This window comes from Prionailurus viverrinus, chromosome C1 (assembly GCF_022837055.1).
Source record: "Prionailurus viverrinus isolate Anna chromosome C1, UM_Priviv_1.0, whole genome shotgun sequence".
Taxonomy (NCBI): Eukaryota; Metazoa; Chordata; class Mammalia; order Carnivora; family Felidae; genus Prionailurus; species Prionailurus viverrinus.
This window is the reverse complement of record NC_062568.1, coordinates 28,885,533-28,911,645: the sequence shown is the minus strand read 5'-3', so window position 1 is coordinate 28,911,645 and position 26,113 is coordinate 28,885,533. Positions and strand designations below refer to the sequence as shown.

The window sequence follows — 26,113 nt, the reverse complement described above, 5'->3', positions numbered from 1 at the left end:
CCCCACGTCAGGCTCTGCACTGACAGCGTGGAGCCTGCTTGGGATTCTCATTCTCTCTCTCTCTCTCTCTCTCTCTCTCTCTCTCAAAATAAATAAATAAACTTAAAAAAATAAGAGAATGGAAAGAAAAGAATAAACCATGACTCAAGAAGTTTTTTTTTACTTCTGACACAGGAAGAACAGGTAAGAGTCCTGATAACTGAGGGAGTTCAGGGGAGATTCTACTTACCTAAACTAAGAAGAGGCCTGAGGATGTGAGATTTGATGTCACTTAGTTTTGAATAGAATCGTCTTTCTGTAGTAGCCAACTCATGGAGACTGGCAATATATCCCATAACATTTTTGTCCACCAAAGCTAGATAGCTATCTTTTCCTGCTGTCACTCTGCTTATATATCCGAGCTGAAACAGAGAATAAAAAGATTAAAGGTAAAATATAATTTACTAGCAGCAATTTGGGTGCTAACACTGGCTAATATCAGCTAGCAAGAGCCAAATGGGAAATATTCAGGAATTTTGCAAGTTAGTTATTAAACTACTAGTAGCTTGAAATTAGCAACAGTAAAATTACCAAAAACAAATTGGCAAACACTACAAATCACAGCTAATTTTTTTGTTTTGTTTTGTTTTACAGCTGGTTAACCAGTACAACACTGTTATATATGTGTATCTGGACCTATATACAACTATATATATCTATGCTTTTATTTATTGCCACAATATCTTTTATTTCACATTACACGTGTTTAGAACCACAGACACCCTAAATATACAAAGATCCAAATGTCAGAGATACATGTCTCAGGAACCTTCTTTTTTTTATGAGATAGGATAAACGAAAGCAGAAAAGATCTCTATGCTAAAATATTAAGGGTCTAGAAGTTATCTTGTATCTTAAAAGTACAACATAATGGGATTTTCTTTAAAAGGGACTCTTTGTCATTTACCTATTACACCACTAAACAAAAATAATGAATGCATACACAGATCCCTACAAACCAGGCCACCAAGCTGCAGACTCAATAAGCTACTTAATGCCCCATGGTAACTAAAAATACATGTTAGAGCCTTGTTCGTCTTATCAGCCTATTTCATCATTTATCCAGACTGAAATTTTTCATGGGGAATGTGGAGCCAGGGCCAACAACTACAAAGAGTCAATTAGTATGTCTCAAATAAGAGGCTATATATAGGTCAGGAGCCAAATCTTGGCCAGTGTTGCCTTCAGCAAGAAAGATGTTGTCCCTATACAATCATAGCTTATACATTTAGTCAAAAAAACAAACATGAAAGATAAAAAAAACAATCCATAGGATATATTATTCAGTAAGAATAAGAAACCCAGAATGTACTACCTTTGAGGGTTAATTCCCTTACAGCATTATCACTTGGAGGATGTGAGTTACTTTAATGAGGAAAAAGAAAACCAGAAACATGCCAGTGGTTTATGAAAAGGGATAGGAAGTAGGAAAGCAGAGAAATCCAAATGAAAAAGAAGGGAGTAAACAGCAGTAAATAAATGAAAAGTTAACAGAGAGGGAAGGAATGGGAAACAGAACACTGCTGGTAGTCGTTGGGTCTGCCATGAGCCCACCATGGGCCTATGCAATTTTTACTTCCCGTTTACAATTAAACACTCATCTCTTGGGGCGCCTAGGTGGCTCAGTCAGTTAAACATCCAACTCTTTTTTAAGTTTGTTTATTTTGAGAGAGCTCAGAGAGAGAGAGATAGAGAGAGAACGAACATGGAGAAGAGGCAGAGAGACAGGGAGAGAGAATCCCAAGCAGGCTTCACACTGTCAGCACAGAGCCTGATGCAGGACTTGATCTCACGAAGCGCGAGATCATGACCTGAGTCGAAACCAAGAATCGGACGCTCTACCGACTGAGCCACCCAGGCGCCCCAAGCAACCAGCTCTGGATTTTGGCTCAGGTCATGATCTTACGGTTCAAGGATTTGAGCCCCGCATTGAGCTCTGCACTGGCAATGTGGAGCCTGCTTGGGATTCTGTCTCCCTCTCTCTCTGCCACTCTCTCTCCTCTCTCTCTCTCTCAAAATAAACAAAAACTTAAAAAAAAAAACAAACTTATCTCTCTAATTCTATTCTAATTTACCTCTGAGAGCTCCATGAATGCAGTCAAGAAATTTTATTATGAAATATACTTTTTGATATTCTTACAAGAGTGTTAATTCAACAAACATTTATAAAGGACTTGCTGTTGAGAATACAGCAGTAAGCGAGAGAGCTTAAAATCTCTCCTCTTAGGAGTCTTACAGTTGAGGACAGAAAATAAAAAAAGCAAATTACATAGGTTATTCGATGGTGATAGGCACTGTGGAGGGAAGTAAGTCAGAAAAAGGAGATAAGGAGTAAAGAGGGATGGTAAGGGTTTCCAATTTTAAATACAGTAGTGAGATACTTAATAATAGGCATACATACAAATAATAACAAAAACAAGACTGCCCATGTGTTACAGAATGTGGGCCTTAGGATCCAATTCCTGTTCACCTTACTACAGGAGAGAAGTACTGGAGTCTTAGTACCACTGTGATTCTCCGGAAGGTTGTCAACTTCTGTAGGGTCCTGTCGGCCACTATAATATAACCCAGGTTGGAAGTCTTCTGTATCCACTAAAAACAGGGAATAATCCTGGCCTGCAGCTACACTCCAGACTCCATTTTCACTGTTCACCTGTAACAACAGCAAGAAATTATCTGATAAGAGAAGGAATTAAAGAGAAATTCAGATCTACCCGAACTGAAATGTCAGGTTAAACAGGTGTGGTGCAAAGTCACTCACACCTCAGAGGGCAAAACTCTCCCAGTGATGTGCCCGATCAATTGCAGCACAGATGCAATCCCTTGTTCAGCTTTTAGTTTTTTTTAATGTTTATATTTATTTTTGAATGCAGAGCTGATGTGGGGCTCAAACTCATGAGTTCATGACCTGAGCCGAGGTTGGATGCTTAACCAACTGAGCCACCCAGGCATCCCCTCAGCTTTTAAATTTAGAACTGGATTGTTTTTATAAAAATCTGAAAAACTGGAATTTAAAAAGGAAAAACCATAGATCTAATTTTTAATAGTTATTTGTGGGAGTACCCACAGTTCTTAGCCTGTATTACAATCAGGAGACACAGAAACTTCTACAGCCCTATTCTGACAGCTACGACACACCTCTGTCCATTCACATTGAACCGTGTACAAAAAAAATCAAGACAGAAAGAAACAATCTAACAAGAAAAAATTCCACTCTAACCAACTAAACCCTTGAGCACTAAAATTCAGTTTTCCCACTTGGAACTCACTACCTCTCAGATGTGACTTCACTGTACCAAGCCCCAGGATGTTGGAACAGGCAGGACCCCTTAGAAGCCCATCTACAGGGATCCCCGAGACCAGGGGTTCTCAATGAGCAGTCTTTGCAGAGCAGCAGCGATCACCTACAACCTGTTAGAAATGCAAACTCTCAGGCCAACGAGCTACTACTGGGGGTTAGACTCAGCAATCTGGTTTAATACACTCTCCAGGTGATGCCAATGTGTGTAGAAGTTTGAGAACCCCTGTCTTAAACCAATGGTTTTCAAAGCTTAGGATTCCACGTAGTGATTCAGGAGCCACCATGGAAATGCAGGTGCCAGCACTCTGTCCCCATTCCCCCTCCATCCTTCAACTAAAGTAGCTCCATGTTTATCCATTCTATGTATGGGATTACACAGAAGATTTCATTTGAAGAAAGTGTTCTATGAAAACTACTGCCCCAACCTGCAGCCCCAGCTTTAGCTGTGATTTCTATATTGATAAGCAAAAATCCTCTAATCTGTTGGATTCTTTGTGTCTAGATGGGCTCCAAATCCTAGGTGATTAGGTGACTGTGTGAGTGTGTGTGCATGTCTCTACTACTTCACAGCCATCTTCTTCCAGCATGACACCATCTCCTCAAATCCAGGCTATCCAAATAACGGGCTTCCTGTTAACTTTGTAAAGAATGGATTAAAATTTCTGCAGAAGAGTCCTCTTTCTAGTCTTTAATCAAAACTAATTCAGATCTCATTCTACCTTGACTTTTAATTCACAAATTAAAACAACTTCAGAATGTCTTTCTCATCTTTCCCATAAATATAAAACCAAAATCCCGGTGATGTAATTTTTATATGTACAGTTAATGAGTAACAAAACTAAGATCTTATTCTCTCTTGTCTAACTGTATAGTGTTAAGTAAAAATTTGATTTCCAGAGCGTCTCCATTCTATGTTACAAAACTTTCGTTGGTAAGAATAAATGCACATTCTGCTTTTCTGAAATAAAAAACAGGGAACAATGATAAGCCATATTTTTTTTGTTATAAAATATCAGTAATTAAATAGCTTACCACTGAAATGTTCTATACTGAAAACATTTAAGATTGGAACTAGGAAGTAATAACTGTTCCCTAATGTTTTATTTAAGTCTTTCCCTCTCAGTGAAATGAAGTGCACTAGAAGGAAAGGCAGCAAATAAAAGTCTTATGAAGTGATAAATGCACCAGACACTCTGAAAACATGAATTATTGGAATATGTATTATCTGTAGTTTACATGTGAATCATGTTCCTGAAGTTGAAGGAACCATCCTTTTTACAGTCCCTCAGTGGAGGGAGCATGTCTTGGGACGGGGGAGACAGCACAATCAAACTACAAATATATAAGAAGTTCCATATTCCATTCTGTTAGGCTATCACTATGTGTACTCCTCGCCCTCTACCCTTCAAAAAACAAACCAACCTTGCATAAGGAGTCAATACCATTAAAAAAAACAAAAGGAACCAATACTATTGATGAGAATTTAGTATAGACACTCCTCTAGAATTGCATCACAGGAACTAGATAGAAGCTACCAATCTCTGAACAGCATTACATAAACTGAAAACTAAAACCAACTCATACATAGTGAAGAAATCATCCATACTTTTAGCTTCACTACAGAAAATGAAAAGAGTTATAAAAAGATTTTACTACTATGACTATGTGTGTAAGAAAAACCAAAAAAATACCACCACCATAACGTTATATAAAAGTCAAACTTAAGTGAAAAGTCAGAAAGTAATAAGCATTATTTGGTAGTGTAAATCTCAAAAGTCAACATCACAATCCCAGAAACATTTGTTTTAAAAGAAAGAACTTTTCATTTTTATTTTTAAAGAAGACAAAAAATTATGAATATTCAAAGTACAATGGAAGCTAAGAACAAAAGAAATATAAACATATTATCTAAAAAAAAGAATATTTAGCCTGAAAATAAGGGGCTTCATGTTTAAAAAAAAAAAAAAAACTTGAAGTACATGAAAACAAATTTAGATTACAAATATAAAATCCCAATTTTTTAAAACACAAAATAGAGAAATATTAAGTGTTACAACTTAGAATTGTGAAATAAGTTGCTATAAAAAATCACCAAGTTCTCAAAAGTACCTTTGCAAGACGAGGAACTGTTGTTGGAAAATCATAATGCCCAAGTTGACCAAAGGTATTGCTACCCCATGAGTAAACCTATTAGAAAATCACAAGAAAGTAGGTAAGAGTTGTAAATCTGATTTTGCATGTCAATTCTGAACCTCTACAACATATACATGTGTATCTATGTATATATACACATACCAATAGTTACACATGTATTACTTTCTTCTTTAAAATAAGAGATACTGAGAAAATTCCCTTTTAAACAAGACCAGAGATAATGAGCAAACAGTACACTAGAAGACAAAGTCCAAGGGTTAAACAACAACTAACATGTCTCAAGTGTTTACTACCTGCCAAGTATTGTTCTCAACATTCTCTTTGTATTAACTAATGCTTAATTCTCATGACAATCCTTTCTTTACCGATAAAGAAACTGGCTCAGAGAAGTCACAAATTTATAAGTGGCAGAGCCAGGATATAATCCCAGGAATTGTCTTACACTGCCTCTTACAAAGAAAGTGATAAAAAATACGGATAAGTGCTATAAAGAAAAATTAATCATGATTTTTTTGTAAGTTTATTTATTTTGAGAAGGAGAGATAGCATGAGTGGGGGAGGCACAGAGAGAGAGAGAGAGAGAGAGAGAGAGAGAGCGCGCGAAAGAATCCCAAGCAGGCTCCACAAAGTCAGTGCAGAGGCCTCCTCGGGGCTCGATCTCACAAACTGTGAAATCGTGACCTGAGGGGAAACCAAGAGTTTAACGCTTAACCTGCTGAGCCACCCAGGCACCCCAATGATTCTTTTTTCTATAGATAGAATACTATGACATAACTAGAATACCTTTCCATATATGAAGAGTCACTGCAGGAGAAACACAAGTACCTATGTTCCACTACAGACAAAAGAAACTGGATTACAGTGCCTATGTTTAATGAAAATGGTTTTGTTTCTTCTGGTTTTAAAAGCAATTCATGGTCACTGTACAAGACTGTCACAGTACAAAGAAAAAGTGAATGGATGTGTTTATTTAATGCTATGCACTGATATTTTTCTATGTCAGTAAATATAGAGCTACATCAGTCACGGTAACTACATAGATCTCTACTGTGGGTGTAGTTTATTCAATTACCTAATGAAGTAAACATAATAATTTCTTTCCAATTTTTTAATATAAAAAATTGAAAATCCTTGAATATATATATTTGTGTAAATTTATTTATTTCCTTAGAATAAATTCCTAAGCAAAGAAGTCTGGGTCCATGAATCTCCACATTCTGATTTTTGATACATACTAACAAACTGTCTTCCAGCAAGGTCCAATATATGTTCTTGTCAGCACTGTATCTTTTTCCTACATCCTTACCAGCACACAGTATTAAATACAATCCTTGCTAATCTGACAGGTAAGAAAATATTTTGCTGTTGTTTTAATGTATATTTGTTTACTAAGTGGTTGACCATCTTTTTATTCATCGCTGGTCATCTCTATTTCTTCTTTTATGAATGGAATATAAATATCATTCGACAATTTTTCTTTAGTATTAGGTAGTAACATTTTATCATATATGTTACAAATTTTTTTTTCCAGTTTGTTATATATCTTAATTTTGTTTGCGGTGTTTTTTGCTACTTACACGGTCTGAATTATCACATAGGCTAACATATCTTTACTTTCTAATTTATGGTTTTGATGATCACGTCCTTTTCAACTCCTGAGGTTACTGGGGGAAAAAAAAACCACCTAAATTTGTTCTTACACATGTAAGGTCTTATTTTTTAACATCTACATTTTTAATCCACCTGGAAGTAGATTATGTGAAGTTATCTTTAATTTTCTTCCGCAAATAAGAAGCCAATGGTTCAACAGTATTTACTGATTATTCAGTCTTGCTTCGTCAAATGATTGGAAATGCCCACTTATCCTATATTAAATTCTCATATATACTTGAGTCTATTTCTAGTCCACAGGTATATTTCTGTTTCACTGATCTGTTTCTAGTCTAACAACATATAAACATATCTTTTAAGTTGATTTATTTTGAAAGAGAGAAAGTATGCATGCACAAGCAGAAGAGGGACAGAGAAGAAGGACGAGAATCCCAAGCAGGCTCTGTGCTATCAATCCCGTGAACCGTGAGATCATGACCTGAGCCAAAATCAACAGCTGGACACTTAACCAACTGAGCCACCTAGCACACCCAGGTCCCGCAACTTTAAAAAAGAAATACCTTTTGTTTTCTTTTCATAGTGTTTTATTTACAGATTTTCTTCATCAAAAAACAAGTAAAAATTCATCAATATCCTGGAAAGTCTTGAGTTCTATTTTTTGGGAAGAGCACATTATGGAAACTTTCTTTGTTAGGTAGACCAGTGTTGAATCAAATTCTACTATCACCCGTGTGACTTTACACAAGCTACGTAACTTCTCTGAACCTCCCTTTCTTTATCTGTAAAATGGAAATAATATAAACAGTGCAATGTAAAACACTACAAAGATCAATGAGATATAGTATTGTTGCCTGACACACAGTACACACTCAATAAATGATGGTCCAGTTTGGTCATGTTAACCTTCCATGAAATTAAATTAGTTTTTAATAGTTTGCATCCTACCTGGGATTTCGCAGTAAGTGCAAGAGAATGGTAACCCCCTGCCTCCAGATAGATTACTTCTTTCCCATCGAGACATTTTACACATAGTGGTTGAAGCCTTAAAGAAAAAATACACACACAAATTCAAGTAAAAAGGCTCAGCAAGAATCTTGACCTCTTTCAAATTACAGAGTAAATGCTTTTGACTAAAAATAAACATTTTAAAAGAAAACATTAAAATAAAAATACTGGGGCACCTGAGTAGCTCAGTTGGTTAAGAGGTCAGGGCATGATATCACAGCTCGGGTCATGATCTCATGGTTTGTGGGTCTGAGCCCCACATTGGGCTCTGTGCTGACAGCTCAGAGCCTGGAGCCTGCTTCAGATTCTGTGTCTCCTTCTCTCTCTGCCCCTCCCATGCTCACGCTCTATCTCTCTCTCAAAAATAAACATAAAAAAACAATTAAAAAATTAAAATATCGAATATATATTCAATTTACTTCTGAATAGTATCAGTAATCTTAGATGGTTTTAATTTAATCTCTGTCAATCAATCACCAATTAACAATCATAATTCAGAATGTTAAGAATCAAAAGACTACTAAATGATTCATTACGGCAGAAACAATAAAATTTAGGATACAATACAACCATAGAGGGAACTCTTTTTTTTTTTTTTTTTTAATTCCACAGTTGCCTTCACTCTGCTAAGAATAGAGACATTTACATTACTTGGCTGTTTTAGATAATCACTCCATTTATACACCTTCATAAATATCTGATCTGTTAATATCATGAGTTCTTCTTAAAACAAGTTTTTCCTTGAAATACATGAATGGTTTAATATTGCTATTACAGTTATTTTGGTGGCAGCAGAGGAACATCTTTCAAGTAAAAAAAATTTGTTGGTTCTTTTTTATACATTAAAAATTTGAACTATTCAAGTGTTCCAATGAAATACAATCTTTTTTTTCATGTTTATTTATTTTTGAGAGAAAGAGAGACAGTGCAGGCGGCGGGAGGGGGGGGGGGGCGGGGGGTGGAGACACAGACTCTGAAGCAGGCTCCAGGCTCTGAGCTGTCACTGCAGAGCCCAATGTGGGGCTTGAACTCATGAACCATGAGATTATCACCTGAGCAGAAGTCAGATACTTAACTGACAGAGGCACTCAGGTGCCCCTCAATGAAATACAATCTTATCCCAAACATCCCTTTCTGTTCCAAGATGAATACACATCAAAGAAGAGATGGAAAGGTACACCATAGATACTTAAGTCCTTTACTGTTACGTATAAATTCAAGACTAACATGACAGGTTTGCTGTTGTTTTAAATCCCTATTAATAATATATAATAACCTGGAGCTAGAAAGGACAGGATTTCCTCTGGAGGAAATGGTGATATAGAGACCTTAAAGCCAACTCCTAATAGTAAATACTGGCAGCACTTACCTAGGCAGAACATCACCGTGCCCCAGCTGTCCTTCCTTCCCTTTCCCCCAGGTCCACACCTCCGTTCTCAGAGAAGGCAGGAGTGCATCTGCTTCTCCACTGTACGTAGGGGTCAGAACCACTGTCCGAGTTTTTACCCGTGCAGCTTTTCTTAAGAGCCTGGGGGAAACTGAAAACAAATCAGAGATGAAGTGAGGGAGTAGATGGGTGGGAAAAAAGATACCATTTTGACCAACTCTTGGTTTTCAAAGAAATACACTAACACGGTTTTTGTGAAGGAAATTCTATGGAGATTTAATAGTCAGATGAGTTTGGTAAATGCTGTCTACTACATTATATCCCCCTGTAGATTCACACACATTAGCATGCTAAAGGCCCTGACAAGTCCTGCAATTAAAATACTTGTTTAAACTTAACTTAGCCCCACTTCCAAGCATTTGGCTACAGAATCCCTTTTTGTATAACATTTAGGTTATATAGAAAGTCTATGTGATATCCTGGGGAACTTGCATTCTAAAGAATATGCTTTACAAAATACTACACTAAGGCTGACAAATATTTTTCCCATTTCAAAACAGAAATGTCCTTTATTTGTGTAGATGAAAATCTAGGGGCAATGAGAATTGGAAGGCAGGACAATAGAAGTGCTCATTGACACAACAGTGCCGTAAGTAAGTGGAAGTGCAAGAAACAGGGCAGAGCAGAAAAGTTTTAGTATAGTCTAGAAACTTTTAGAGCTTTGCCCAAAATAGTGTAAACCAGGGATTGGTAGAGTCCACTGTCTGTTTTGTAAATAAAGTTTTATTGGAATATATAGCCTTGCTCATTTATCCATGTATTATTTATGGATAGTTTTAAGCAACAATGGCAAAGTTGAGTAATTATATAACGCAGACTGTGTGGCCCGTAAATCATACAGTATATCTTTTTAGCTCTTTACAGAAAAAGTTTACCAACTCCTGGTGTAAACCCAATGCTTCTCAAACTTTAAGGTATACACTAGTCACCTGAGGATCTTGTTATAATGCATATTCTGATTCAACAGGTTTGAAGTTAAGTCTGAGACCCTACATTTCTAACAAATTCCCAGATGCTGCTGTTGTTTCTGGTGCAGGTCACATTTTCAGAAGCAAAAACCTAAATGACTGAGATTCCTGAACCAACTGAGAAACACTGAAGAACCAACTGCTTAACAGTCTTAATATTAGAAGAAGTTTATTGCTAATTGTATCCGAAAATGAAATTTTCGCTTATTGAAGCGTAAAATTATTTCCACTTTTAGGTCAAATACAGTAAATCCCTACTTACCCAATGGCCACATCTGCACCTTCATCTATCTGGACTATAGGCCCCAACTATGATATAAGGAGGCTATCGCTACATTCGAGAACAATAAGATTCCTAATAAGGTTCATAAGCAGAAGCAGACATCACACACAAAAAATTAGCTTCTACAGTTACTTCTAAAGCAGAAAAATATGTAACTTTCTTTTAAAACCACCTAAATACCAAAATGAAATAAATTCTGACATTTGAATATGTCAGCTTTAGCAATCTGGAAAGTTACTAATTTATTATAATATAGCACATGATGTCAGCAACATTTTGGATTTACCAAAAGTCAGTTTACAAAACGTGACTATTTCCTTACCTTGGGACAACAACCCAGGGAGGGAGAGTCTTCGGCTGCCTCCCTCTGATTCTTCTTCTCTGATATCCACAAGACTTGAACTTTTCTTTCCTTGCATTGATTCCTGCTTAACCTGTTCTTCTCTGCTATCTTTCAGACTTTCCGGGCCTATGGAACTACTGCCTGCCTGAGTTCCAGGTTCACAAGGGGCTGTGCTATAGAAGTTCATAACTTTCTTAAGGGACAAGGCCCCGGCTTCATATGTAGCAGCCACTCTCACACCAACAGCAGATGCACAAGAGACTACTAGGCTGTTTAGGGCTGAGGTGCTTGTGGTTGGTGGGCTGTGAAGATTAGGAACTGCTTCTTCTATAAGAGGCTAAAATATACACACAAAAAAGTATATAAAAATATAATCTCTTATACAATCAGCAATCAGTATAAAGTTTAACCAAAACCATCCATATTTGCAAACATAAGACTCTAAAACAAAAGTCTCTTTATCTTCAACTTAAAGGTATCCCTTCTTGGTACTGGATTTAACTAATACATTATATGGATAGGAGTACTCAAAATACAGCTCCTTATCAAAAGTACTTCCTTTTGTTTGAGTGTTGTGGTTTTCCATGCTATTCAAACGTAAGCCCCAGCTGCTTTAATAACATTGAGCACAGAAGCAGAGAGGGGAAGAAAGGTCTGGAAAACATAGCCTTTAATATGAGGTACACTGTGACAGCCCTGGATATACAAGGGTGATAGGGTTAACAATACATAAAATAAATTTTAAAAAATATTATTATTGATGAGTTTCAAGAAAATTTACACAGATTGCTACTAAGAAATACAGAAAAAAATACATTAAAAAAAAAGCTCTTCCTAAATTGTTTTATAAATAGTAATTTAGATATAGCATATACAGGCAAAAAAAAAAAAAATGTTATACCTCTGACCTATCTGCCCCCCAACTTCTCTTCTTCAGTTCAAGTCTTTCTGCTGCCTCATGGATGTGTTATTTTCCATGATCCAGGACCTATCTAAGCTGACAGATTACTTTTGCTCTCACTATGATAGAGTAAATGTGGTAGGTTAGTAATTAAACATTTGGGACCAATGTTCTTTGTGTTATTCACAGCTGTATTTGAAAGTCAAACTAAAGTTTTCTAATATCTTAGTAAAAGCTCAGTTGAAACTTACTCTGAACACCAGTTAAAACTTACTCAAGCACCATTGTTTACTTAAAGGAAAGTCATTAAACACACAAAAAAGCTTTTGGCTTGTCAGCATAGCTCACAATGAAAAATTTCCCTCTCACGCTGTCAGAAGGTCCCAAAGGGTATATATACACATTCCTCAATTAGTCCTAAATTGAAAGCCAAACACAAACAAAATTTTTAACATCGACTTATGGTTCTCTTAAAGGACATAATTCCTGTTGCCTGCACAGTACCTTAGGTACTCAATACATTTTGCTGAATTAAATACTAAATTCAGAGGAGCAAAGGACTCTTTAAAATAGTCAACAAAATAAACAAATAGACCATATCAAGCAAAAGGTAAATACAAAGCCTATTAATCCCTTGGTGATACAGTTCCCTGATAACTTGCTGAGAAGAACTAAGGTCACTATTTTTACCCTTTGTGTACGAAAGATCATAATAGAAACAATGATGGTATTTAGGTGACTATCATAGGGGGTTCTTACCAAGAGACCGAGGAAAGTCTACCTTCAATCAACTTTATTGTTCTTACTGGCTCCTCTACTTATACTTAGCAACACATAAAATAAATAAATCAACAAAACAAAAATACATAGCCAGTAATTTTGATGAAAGACATAATTTTAGGAGTCCTGGTCAATCAATAAAATTCAATTGTGAGATATATGCTTCAATGCCAAATATGATTTATTTTACAAAAATGAGACAGTCTTTTGGTTACATCTGGCCACGGGAGAAAAAACCTGTCCTAGACTATATAAGTTCCTAGTGAATTACCTGTACGATTGAGATACTATTTACAAAAAATGAATTAAATTTAGTATAAACAGACATTGCCAAAATTAGCATAGGCTACAAAAAATTTACATATTTAACAAAATATATCCAAAGGAAAATGCAATTTCAATAATAATAAACTGTATACAATTAACTTTTAACTTCAAATTTAATAAATTAGCAGGACTTCTAAAAAGTCAAAGTCCAAATTTTTTATAAGCATGTTCAAGTCTAAGAATGTTTCTGTTTAGATTTTAATAATACCTTTCTCCAAACAGCTTAATTAAAAAAAAAAAATCGATATCCACAAGATTCAATGAGTAAACTGTGAAATAAAAACTATTTCTAAAAATACCTCTAAGCCATGTTCTTATCCTGACAGAGTAAAGAACACGAATAAACAATCAAGAGGTATGTGATTTCAAAAACCTGAATAAACACCACAGGACAGTTCTTTTATGATTAGAGGTTTCTGTTTTGTTTCATTTTCTTAGAGTTCTGGTAAAAACAAACCTGAAAGGCTTACACAAAGAGTAAAAAACAAATTATCCTTTTAAAACAATTTGGTTTAATCAGGGAGACTCCAATGTTACTGTATGCTACTGGTAAATAGCTTTCCTCCATTTATAAGTTTTCAAAATGACAGTAGTTTAAATAAGATGAAGAAAATTTTAATGCCCTGCCCCACAACAAAGCCCAGTAAGCTGAAAAAAATTCAAACAATATTTAATGCCAGGAGGTTTTAAGTTTGCCTACAATTGAGGGATCTACCACATAGTAATCTTCCCTAATAAAAAAGAAAAGGACTTCTCTCTACAGAATCTGGAGTTAATACAGTACAGGTGAGATGAATCTTTGCAAATACATAGTTATATTAAAAGTATTCAGAGGGACACCTGGGTGGCTCAGTCGGTTGAGCATCCGACTTTGGCTCAGGTCATGATCTCTCGGTCCGTGAGTTCAAACCCCGCGTCGGGCTCTGTGCTCTGTGCTGACAGCTCGGAGCCTGGAGCCTGTTTCGGATTCTGTGTCTCCCTCTCTCTCTCTCTGACCCTCCCCCATTCATGCTCTCTCTGTCCCAAAAATAAATAAACGTTAAAAAAAAAAATTTTTAAGTATTCAGAAAAAACAAAACCAAAAACAGTGCCCAGGAGCCCACCAAAATTCAGTATATTTAGCCATGGGAGAAGAAGTACTAGAAAAAAATAAATGAAATTTTGCTACTTATAAAAGAAGCCCAGCATGATATCTTTCAATATCTTAAAGGGCAGAATTTGAACATAAAAAGTAATTCTGAATTAATCCAGGTTTTCCTTATTTAGGATTGCATGATAAAACAGATTTACAGTCAAACTCAAGCCTTAAGCATTTTAAAGTTGCCAAAAAACAAACAAAGAAACAAACAAAACTTCAGATGGTTTACTCCAGAAATGCCTTTGTATTACAAAATTTAGCAGGTACCTGAGATGGCATTGGCTTTTCGCCGTTCTCTGAGTTCTCTCTTACTGAACGATCTGACAGTGTTTGCACGTATTCATTTACTGCTTGAGTATCAGGGTAAGATGGTGTACTTCTGGCAGAAGAAATTTCAGTTGTTCCCATGGTGTCTTGTTGGGAGGAAATGGCATCACCTCTCGCGGCATCGGTAACAACAGGCACATCATTTTCTACAAGCGTATTCTCAAATACTTCTCCCTGGTTGTCCAGGGTTTCAGTGGAGGGGCTGATGGCAGTGCTGGCCTGGTTTTCTACCTGGGATTCTGACAGCGTCACACCTAATGGGCAACAATGACTATCTGATATAATCACATGGTCTTCTTTGTCAGTCATAGTAATTAAGAGTTGGCTGCACTGGTTGCATCTTTCTGGGACTGGCTTTAGATCCTGGGAAGGGAGGCACTGTACAAGCGCTAAGCTGTGGAACGCACCACAGGCAACTTGTAGCACCACTCGCCCGGCAAGATGTTCCACCTTTTGTGGCTTTGTCACCGGGAAGGTGGTGGTAATGAGACCCAACTGACAACCGGTACCCCATGCCCAAATCTCTCTGCTTATTGACAATGCCAGAGTGTGCTCCTCACCACATGCCAGCTGCAAAATCCTGACTGCTAGCAAAGAACTGGTCTCAGAATCAGAAATGCTGACAGGATTTGGTTCTGGAACATACTGCTGGTTAGCCACTGCACACTGGCCTGCAGAGTTCTCCCCCCACATGTACACTACACCACTTTCTGTCACTGCTCCATTGTGGAAACTCCCTGATGCCACAGTAACAACATATTGCCCGACCAGGGCATTTTCTAGAATGGGGCTACTTGGACAAATCTCTGCTGGTTCACTTCTCCAGGGAAGAGTTCCAAAGCTGTAGACCTCACCATCTGAAGGTTACAAAAAAAAAAAAAAAAAAAGGAAGGAGTTAGTGAATTAACTAGAAATTTTATCAGCAAACTTCTGGCCCCTCTAGATTTAACAAAATAGGGTTGTTGCTGATTTTTTTTTTTTTTTTAATTTTCAAAAGCACAGTTGTAGAGAATTTGGTTCAAGCATAGAATATTCCACAGGTATTCATCTTCTAACAAATATCACCTTGTAACATTCTGAAAAATAATGAGAATTCTACCAACTGGAGGAGGCTACTTTCAAATGAAAATGAAGGGTTATTATTCCTTTCCTTCAGCCTCATCCTACAAAGTCCTAGAATGGATCCACTACAAATGGCTACCATTGTAGGCTATTACAGGAGCAGTTTCCAAGTGTTCAAAGACAAAAATAATGACCATGATAAGATAAAATGAGCAGGGAATAAAATAGATACATTGACTAACATCTAAAACATTCACTACTATTTGAATAGGTCAGAGCAGCAGAAAATTATGCACTAGAATAAAAATACTAGAGGTTTATTTTGGCCAAAATTAAGAAATCAGCTTTATACTTCCAGATCATAAGAAAGCACCAGTGTTAACAAGACATGGTTGTTTTCATGTCGTGTAGAATACCATGTATAATTTTAAATATTACACAGAATATACATTGTGTATGATATAGCATTTCTGAGGTGCCATTTGTTTAAAAAGCAAATCGTCACAACAAAACAAAACAAGCAAAAAATCCCCAATAAAACTATGATTAGCTAGCTTTAGAACAAAGGGCAACTGGCTGGCTTTAAAAGTCAAGTAAAGGGGCCCGTGAGTTGGGCACATGAATGATGAGGACTTGTTTCTGTCCAGGTGTGCTATCAAGTCGTAATCTCTCTGAAGTATTGTGGTAGTTTAGGGGCATGTGCACATGACCTGTATTACCTAAAAAAGTCAAATGGAAATAAAGACTTGGCCATGGGTTTTGAAAAATACTAAGCCATGCCGACTATCCCTCTTTTTCCATATAACCATAGACTCATCCATTTTTTTTAATTAATAAGGAAATAATGAAATAAATTTATACAAGTTTGTTCCCCCACAAAACAGCAATTGAGCTGATGATGAATAAAATGCATTCTTTATCTTGGGCCTATTATACATGGCAAAAATAGCAAATATATTTATACACTCAAGTTAACTCACCAGAACATCTATGTAAGAAAGAACACAAAAGTGGCTAGAGGGAACACATGAGCTTTTATTAGGGAATTTCCAGTTTGGATAAAAAATACTGAGAAAATAAGCTCATTAATTAAGTTCTTTTAAACTTTTCTTCCCCAAAGATACAGCAATACACACTTGCAACAGTTCACCAACTCTTTCAATGATTATCATTCCACTAGAACGAGAAATAGTGCACAGAAATATTTAGACAACTCCTCCCTTTTTTCTACCTGGAGTACCTCAAAAATAGTGATTTAATGAAGTGTCCTCACTGAATTATGAGCTAATAGTCAAACTGAATAGAGACAAAGCAGCTTGAAAATTTCCAGCATTCCATGAGTACCATTTTCTCATCTGGAAAAGATACCACTAGAGATCTTTTTCCCATTTCAAACTACACGCTTATGTGAGGTGAGATCTTTTTTGTAACTTTGACACTTAAGACTAGGACACTGCTTAAACATGAACAATGATAGGCAATTTATATTTTTTAGATGTTTTCCCTCTGTTGTCCCACTTTTAGGTATGATTCTAGAGGTTTAAAGATCACGTTCATAAAGGATTCCTGAATCTCTTACTGAAGAGTTAATAAAACAACAAGAGAATTCTACTTGCACATGCTTGAGAACTGTGTATTTTGAAGCCCCTACAGTAGGTATTGAAAACAGGTCACTTTTTTTTACAATAAGGCTTTTTTCCAAATTCTGGCCTAATAATAATAATATTCTTATTGTATATCATTACAACGAAAGTGATATAATAAAAAAGAGGCTAGGGCTGCCAGGGTGGCTCAGTCGGTTAAGTGTCCGACTTTGGCTCAGGTCATGATCTCATGGCTTGTGGGTTTGAGCCCCACATCAGACTCCGTGCTGACAGCTCAGAGCCTGGAGCCTGCTTGGGATTCTGTGTCTCCCTCTCTCTCTGCTCCTCCCCCATTCAAGCTCTGTCTCTGTCTCTCAAAAATAAATTAAAAAGTTAAAAAAAAGAAAAAGAAAAAAAGAGGCTAGAAAGAATTCCATGTGTATCCCATAAAATTACCAAGGTCAGATTTAAGCTTTATTTCTTAGAATTTGTTTTCCCTTAGTTCCTACAATGAAAATATCAAAACATTATCAACTACTTAATAAATGCTTATGGAACAGAAATTTATAAATTAGTTGATGGCAGTCCCAGCTCAAACCAAATTTGCCATGATTGAGTTGGTAAACTGCTATCAAAATTAAAGGCAACTCTATAAACTATAACCTATGCTTCTATCTCTTATAGATTTATTTTATTACATGTTTTTATGAGCTGCTGTTTATGTCTAAGAAAAACTGTACTGAGACAAGACAGCCAAGCAGCTTAAAAAGAGGCTTTGGAATCAGACTCTCTGAATTCCAATCCTGACTCTGACACTCCAATAGCTGTGTGGGCTTGTGGAAATTATTTAACCTCCCTAACCTTCAACTTCCTCATCTGTGAAGTGAGGACAACAACACTAGCTACCTCATAAGGTGGTTGTGTGAAGACTCAATCAGGTAAGACACATAAAGTGCTCAGTACAGTGCCTGGCATGCATCACTGTTTAATAAACGTTAGCTATTATTAGCATTATCATTCTGACACATTTAATGAACAAAGGTCCAACAAAAGAGTTTCTGAATGTTTCAAAAGTTAATTTTTCATGTACTTATTGCTATAAAATTTACAAACTATAATTCTCCCTTTTATTCTAGTTATAATGTATCTCAAATTTAAGAACTACTCTGATTTCTGATAAAGGAAGTAAGGACATATTTTGAAAACAAAAACCGTCTAAGCTCCAACGAACTTCATTAAGAATTCCTGGAATCCAGTAACTCCCTTACCTGACCCAGGTATTGTCCAGTAACTCCCTTACACACCCAGGTATTGTTAGCATTTCAGTTAGTATTTGTTAAGCCACACTTTTCAATACCTTCAGTCAGAAGAACTCCATGTTTCACTCCCAGGGCTGCTTGAAGAACAGTCTTTCCTCCCCAGCCTGGCAATCTCTCTGGTGCTAAAGAACAGGATCCTGCCTGCCAGACATGGACCAGGCCTCTTTCTTTGGATCCTTCTGCCTCTACTGAGCTACAAACATTAAGAAAAACCACTTAATTGTTCCCGTAATTAAAACTGTATTTTGGGGGGATATTTCATTAGATCTGTACCTTTTACCAGCACAGGTGACTGGGTCAGATGGTTTAGCACCTATTTAATGCTTTGCTTAGGACACAGGGGCAGAAATAAAACAACTGTTTACATAAAACGCTTGAGGACAATCTAAACCCACAAATTACTTAACTCTATATCTAAGGAGCAAACAAAATCTGGGCTATTTTTTGAAGTTTTAGATTTAATAGCACAAAATTTTAAGATTCTAACTTCTCAATATATTAAGTCCTTGTTTAGATAGTAAAGTTACAGCATGTCCCAAGTTGGAGTCTTATTTTAAAATTTTAGTTTTTAATGTACTAAAAAGTATCTGGTAAGAAGGAAAAGTGATCCATATTTTATGTTACACTGACTAAGCTCTATAATTGCTATTCGAATTTTTAAGAATCAAATTTATACCAGCAACAGTAAAACTCTGCGTGCTTTACTAATGTTTTAGCCAAAGAATTCTATCCATGTGATGACTCTAGTGCAAAGAACATAAAACACACAACTTCATAATAATAACCATACTATAATTGCCTCCCCTTCTAAGAAAGAGGCATAATAAAATACCCTAGATTTCCTTTACACCAAGTTTCCCTGTCTTGACACTGATGATATGTTTTCATTTTCTTTTTTTCTAGAACACTAGTGCCAATTTTTTAATGAGGCACAGAAACTTTTATGGTTTTATTTATTTTATAATATCTAGGGATTTCTCTATTTTTGCTAGGTAATATTCCTCTAAATTATGATTAGGCATAACCATGGTTTTATGAAAGGAAAGCCGCAAACTTAATCCTCCTTTTTAAATATCATCCATGACTAGTTTTCTAGGGATAGAAGATGATTAAAATTAATAAGGCTTTGTCTGAAGATCTAAAATTGTGGGAAAAAATGGCTTCAAAAGCTTTAAGATGATGAAGACACCTCGTGCCTTTTTATAAGCATAAGAAAGAAACTAGCAACAAAGCTGATCATTAATCAGCTTTATTTTAGTATCTTTCTCTCTTTACCAATCAACACAAATGTCACTATTCCTACTTATTAACCACGAACAAGAAATTAAACTGAAGAGAAGCTACACATATGTAGAATCGTTTGTGTTTTCCTAAAAGGATAAGGGAGAAGGAAAAAATGGTTTTACCTTCTCTTCTTTGAGTCCATCGGTCAGGGGCAGCAGCACTCCATTACCAAATCATTTCTTTTTTGCAAAAGGCATATAAAGACCTAAATGGCAAAACACAGGTAAGCACAAAGAGCAATGAAAGAATATTTTGCTACTTCATTTCTCAGATTAAAAAAAAAAAAAAAAAGGACAGCCCTCTAACAAGTGCACATTCACTGGGCAATAAATATGCAGTGAAACTATTTCAACTATTTCATATCCCGCCTGCCAAAGTTGAATATCTAGACTGAGCCTGCCCACTGAGCTTATAAAAATGCCTATTGACCACCAAATATAATGTCAAAGGAAGAAAAGACTACCTACAATTAAGATGTACTTTGTCAGGCAACAGGTTTTGGCTTTTAGTATAAAGAAGGAAGTTCAATCTGAAAACTCAGTGTTAAATATTTATTTCATATACATTAAGGTTACTTTTAAAATGCTTCTGGAACACATGAACATGTAAATACCAATTGGGAAAGAATTTCTAAAATCTCTTCAGTAATGTTTCAGACTCAGGTAGTTTTAATTTACATTTTTCAGCAATGCACACACACAAAAAAAATCACACCATTAAAATTAGAATCTTTTCTATTTATTGGAACTAGCAGTATTTTCCACATATCAACCTCCATTCAAAACCACAGTCCAAAGGGCTGGAAAAAAGAAATTTGGATTTCAAAATATGTTTCAGGGGCACCTGGGTGGCTTAGTCACTTAAGCATCTAACTCCTAATTTCAGGTCAGGTCATGATCTCAAGGTTCATGAGTTCGAGCCCCACATGGGGCTCTGCACTGGTGGTGCAGAGCCTGCTTGAGATTCTCTCACTCTCCCTCTCTCTCTACCCCACCTTTGTTTGCTCTCTATCAAAATTAATTAATTAATTAAAAAAATAAAATAGCTGTTTCAAAATCTGCCATTTAATAGTACAGAGCTATATGAAAATTATGGCACGAATATCATGACCCATCAGTTTAGAAACTCATTGTTTAATGAAGAGACAGAAAATAAACAAGCAGACAAAAATGCTCAAAGCATTCAACTAAAAATTCACATTTTTAAGGGCACCAAAAAAATGAAAATATAGGCAATGATGTTTTATTTGTGAGAACCATAAAAATACTCGGGCCAAATGTATGGTTTTTCTGCAAAGGATATGGCATGGTCACTGTAGTCTGGAAACAGCCCACACCAGCAGGAGTGATGTAAGAGCCATCTGTTTACTCCAGGTTGCCTGTGAATTCTTACCGTTTACCATCTGTATATCTGGAGGAAATTACTCTCTACCTAATGCTTATTTTAGAAAGATGGTGAATCATTCAAAGTTGGATGAAGGGTACCATGTAAACAGAACATATACATGAATAGATTTAATAAATGCTATTAATTTAATAAATATGATGATTAAGTGGTACTATGCCTTGTGTGTGATGATTAGCTTTTACTAAAATGTACAGTTCACGGTGTACAGAGAAATTCTGAAGACAGATCTAACCTGTGCTTATCTGTCAGAGATCAAGGAGTAACTAACTGCTCCCTTGATTAAAGTTAAACAGTACCAGGTAAAAAGCAGAGAACTCCTCTGGGAGGGTGTGGAAGTGCACAAGCACACTTTGCCTCCCATCACTGATTCACTGGATGTAAAGTGGATTTTATCCTACTACCTGACAATCAAAAATGTTGAGAACCTTTTAGCGAAGTGAATAAAACAGTCAACCTTTTTCCTCTTTTAGTGCCACATTTTTTTAATACAAAGATTTCTTAATGTGGTTTTCATCTTATGCCGTATTTTTTTTTTTACCACCACACATTTTTTTCAAATCCAAATGGAATTAAAACCATAGAAACTGTTCTGAAACTTTCATTATAGTAAATAACTATAAATACTAGGCAATATAAATACTATATATGCTACAGAATAAATGGCTCCTCCCAAAGATGTCCACATCCTAATGCCCAGACCTGTGAATAAGTTAGGTTAAGGGCAAAGGGGAATTAAGGTTGCTAATCAGCTGACCTTAGGAGAGGGAGATTACCCTGGTTATCTGCGTGGTTATCACAAACATCCTTAAAAGTGGAAGAGGGAGACAAAAGGAGAAAGAGAGAGAGAGAGTTGAAGGAAACATGTCAGAGATTCTTCACTGCTGGCTTTGAAGAAGGGAAGGTGGGGAGCATAAGCCAAAGAATGGGGGTGGTCTCTAGAAGCTGGAAAAGGCAAGGAAACAGATTCTCTCCATGAGCCCCCAGAAAAGAAAGCAGCCCTGCTGACACCTTGATTTTAGCCCAGCAAGACTGGTGTTACACTTTTAACCTAAGGAGTTGCAAAATAGTAAGTCTGTGTTATTTTAAGCCACTAAATTAGTAGCAATTTGTTAAATAGCAACAGAAAGCTAGCCAATATACTATTTTGTACACATCTTCCTAGATTAGTATTTATAAATCTATCTCACTTTGTTTTAATGGTATTTATTATGTTTGACTTACAAGAAGACAGGTCTGCCTAAGTCTCAAAGACAGCAAAGGGAAAAAGAAATGACTGCTAAGGAAACATAACTAAAAAAAATATTGCAGATAAATGTGGGAAGCTTATGTTATAAAGTTTTACCTTACATACTTAAATTTATATTTAGTGGCATTTACCAACTCTAATCTAACATTCTTTCTCAACTGTGTATCCATATAGAGAAAGTAAACCCAAAATTTTTGTTTTTCTAATATTTTTATGATCCCCAATCCAGGAAATCTTTAAGATTTGCCTTAAGCATTCAAATCGCATTTAGATTTTTGTATCCTCTTTCATTGCTTCACATTTTTAATTGTTACAAAATTGTCTAATCATGGGACTTCTTCTGGGGATATATCTTACCAGGTGAATTTTAAGGTTCTCATTCTACATTCCTTTGAGGAACAGAATCCCTAAACTCTGCTACTTTTCTTCTATTATAGTAACTTTCCTTCATAGGTCTTTATTATATTAAACCAGCTCTGTGTTTGGGTGCCTCGGTGGTTCAGTCAGTTAAGTGTCCAACTTCAGCTCAGGTCATGATCTCATGGGTCATGGGTTCAAGCCCTGCATTAGGCTCTGTGCTGATAGTGCAGAGCCTGGAGCCTGTTTCAGATTCTGTCTCCCTCTCTCTCTCTGCCCCTCCCCCGCTCACACTCTGTTTCTCTTTCTCTCGCTCTCAAAAAGCAAATAAACATTAAAAAAAAAGAAACTGTGTATTGTACAGTCAAAAATCCGGGGTCCTCTTTTGCCTTGCACGGCCTTTCCAGAGATCAAAGTCACCTGTAAAATGAGCAAAAGAGACTCTAGCATCCCCTCCAGCTATTAAGTTCTATGAATTACACTACAAAACCAGATTCATTTAAAATTTTTTTTAATGTTTATTTATTCTTGAGAGAGAGACAGAGTACGAACAGGGGAAGACTAGAGAGAGAGGGAGACACGGAATCCTGAAGCAGGCTCCAGGCTCTGAGCTGTCAGCACAGAGCCCCACGTGGGGCTCAAACTCACGAACCGCGAGATCATGACCTGAGCTGAAATCCAGAGCCAGACACTTAACCGACTGAGGTCACCCAGGTGCCACTAGGAACCTGTAATCTAAAACAACTATCATTTTTGGTGGGAGTCCGCAACTTTTAACTATTTTATACTTCCTTTACTTTCTTTTATGTACTTTTAATATCAACTTCATCTTGAAGAGTATACTGGAAAGCTGCGTTGCTTACAAGACCTTCTATAAGTGCTTTAACTATGCATTCTAATGGTGATGATTTACATTTGTCTCAAAAGTTTTAAGTCTATTTTATGGTAAACATACTTGCATATAGTGCCCAGATTAATTTTGCAGGGAGTAGCCTGCCTGCAAACACTCACCTGGCTCATCTTCTCACTGGAAGAAGGAAGCCTGAGCGCTTTTAATTTCATAAAAGGCTGCCAACTTGGTAAAAGAGAAACCAGTAAACAAATGAGAGGTCCTTTGTCCTAGAACAACTACGACTTGGTAATACATTAGACGTAAGTGGAGGATAAAGGAGAAGGAGGTATCAAAAATGATTTCTAGGTTCTGCCTTGAACAACTGTGTGTTAGTGGTACCATTTGCCAAAACGGGAAAAGTAAAAAAGATAGGAATCTGAAGAAGTTTTTTTTTTATGTTCAAGATGGCAGTGAGAAATACTAGAATACCTATGAAGAGCAGCTGAATATGTGAGTATGGAGTTCAGAAAAAAGGTCTCAGCTATTGATATAAACTTGGGAAGGCATATAGATAATATGTGAAATCAAAACAATGGATAACAACATCACTGGGTGTGTAATAGGAGAAAGGAAAGGGACAGGACCAACCTGTAAGGAGCTTCTGCATCTACAGATTGGATAGGATGAGGAACTAGCAATGACAACTGAGTGAGAAGTGATCTGAAAGGTGGAAGAAGCATGAGTCTGTGGGGCACATAAAAGCAAAGCAGAGTGTTTCCAGGAGGAAGGCCTGGTTGATTAGGTCAATGCAGCTGGGGTCTCAGGTTAAGAACAAAAATCTGTCCAGTGGATATGCCAACACAGATATCACTGTTGAGCATGGTCAAAGTTTCAGTGGTGGCAGGGGACTGAAAACCAGATTGGAGTAGGTTGACTATAAATGGGGGGTGAGGACAAGAAAATTAAGTTCATATAAAGAATTCTTTTGAAAAACTCTGCTGAAATGACAGAGAAATAGAGCAGAAGCTGGAGAAGAACGTGAAGATAAAGGGTGTTTCCTGTATGTGTACGGTTGGGGAGATAAGACAGCTGAACATGTTTGCATTGACAATGACACCAATCCTAGATTCAAGAGGACAGAGGGCAGAACCAAAGTCCTGGACAAAATGAAAGAGGATGACATCCAGAACACGTTTTGGGACTGATCTTTCACAAGAGGAAGGGCTGACATTTTAATAAGAAAGGAAACAGATATAGATTATAGATACACACATATATTTAACAGATACAGACAGGATTACAGATTTAGTGTTGAGAGAAAAAGTCCCATATGATGGTATGTGTAAGTGAGTAGGACTTCCCAGTATACGTGTGCTATCTATTCTAATCTCATTCCCGGCTCCAGTCATTCCGTTTCTTTATCTTGCCATATTATAGATTTTCATATACTGCATTAAATCCTTTTAGAAACAAGGCAGAATACAAATTTTTAAAAAATTAATGTGGAACAGAAATGTGGACTATTCTGTGGAACAGAATAGTGGACTATTCTCTCAAATGCAAAGAGAAAATTAAAATAATGTAGGATTCTATTTATTCATCTCTAATAAACTTTATTCTCTGGATAAAGTCCTCTTCCCTTAATGATTTAGTGAAAGATAAATTTATGAGTCATAAGTATATTAACTCTCAAATGCTAAAATTTCAACAACACCACATGTATTTTTTTCATCTATTATGTTCCAGGTATGCCAGTCTAAAATTTCTATGAAAGCCAAAAATATCTTATTCTCTAGGATAGCCCAGCTACTTAACATAGTCCTGATGTATAATACTGTTGGTACTCAATAAGTATTTGTAGATAGATTAGGCCCACATAAATAAAGGAGTTCCTGTCCTTAAGAAGTTTACATGCTATCATGTTCTGTCTTTCTGAGAAGAATGATGGCTCTCTATATGGACAGCACCCTGAAAGCATAAAAAAAGCAGCAAAGTTGAGCACTTTCAGTCTTATCCTCATATCTCACTTACTGGTTTAAAATAGGTATATTGATTAAAACTATTGCAATAACTGTAACTACAAGAGTAATGATACTTGGAGATTAGAATAATAAGACATTAAGACAGAACGACAATAAATAATAGAGTGGTAAACTGTATCATAATGCCCTGAAAGAAACTTGGACATACACTGAATGCAAAATAAAATTACTACAGATTTCATGCATTTACACTTTTTTAAAGTTTGAATTGGCTGCATTTTATTAAAATGTAGTAAACCACAGTTTACATTTGTGGATGCAGTAAACAATACTTTTAAGACACTATGGCATTGCACACATGGTTATTGTTGAATAAATATTTTCTTTTAGAGACTCAGTCAATATATTTACACATGG

At 36.3% G+C, this 26,113-nt stretch overlaps 1 protein-coding gene across 8 annotated transcripts in view; it reads right to left on the bottom strand.

Annotated features, from left to right (window-relative positions):
• Nucleotides 1-26,113, bottom strand: part of ALS2 (alsin Rho guanine nucleotide exchange factor ALS2) — a 72,145-nt gene that overhangs the window by 38,385 nt on the left and 7,647 nt on the right. For 6 of the 8 annotated variants that reach the window (XR_007154762.1, XR_007154763.1, XM_047870876.1 and 3 more), the window contains exons 2-10: nucleotides 19,995-20,077; nucleotides 18,627-18,781; nucleotides 14,565-15,481; nucleotides 11,131-11,488; nucleotides 9,480-9,648; nucleotides 8,051-8,147; nucleotides 5,450-5,527; nucleotides 2,510-2,692; nucleotides 230-401 (exon numbers count right to left, since the gene is read on the bottom strand). Coding sequence is in view for 6 of the 8 variants with exons in the window: in XM_047870876.1 (XP_047726832.1) it covers nucleotides 230-401; nucleotides 2,510-2,692; nucleotides 5,450-5,527; nucleotides 8,051-8,147; nucleotides 9,480-9,648; nucleotides 11,131-11,488; nucleotides 14,565-15,481; nucleotides 18,627-18,781; nucleotides 19,995-20,014 (2,149 nt within the window). In the remaining 2 variants the exon portion in view is untranslated. Of the gene's footprint in view, nucleotides 1-229; nucleotides 402-2,509; nucleotides 2,693-5,449; nucleotides 5,528-8,050; nucleotides 8,148-9,479; nucleotides 9,649-11,130; nucleotides 11,489-14,564; nucleotides 15,482-18,626; nucleotides 18,782-19,994; nucleotides 20,078-26,113 lie in introns of those variants that run through there. The other 2 variants (XM_047870879.1, XM_047870880.1) reach the window with 2 other exon arrangements.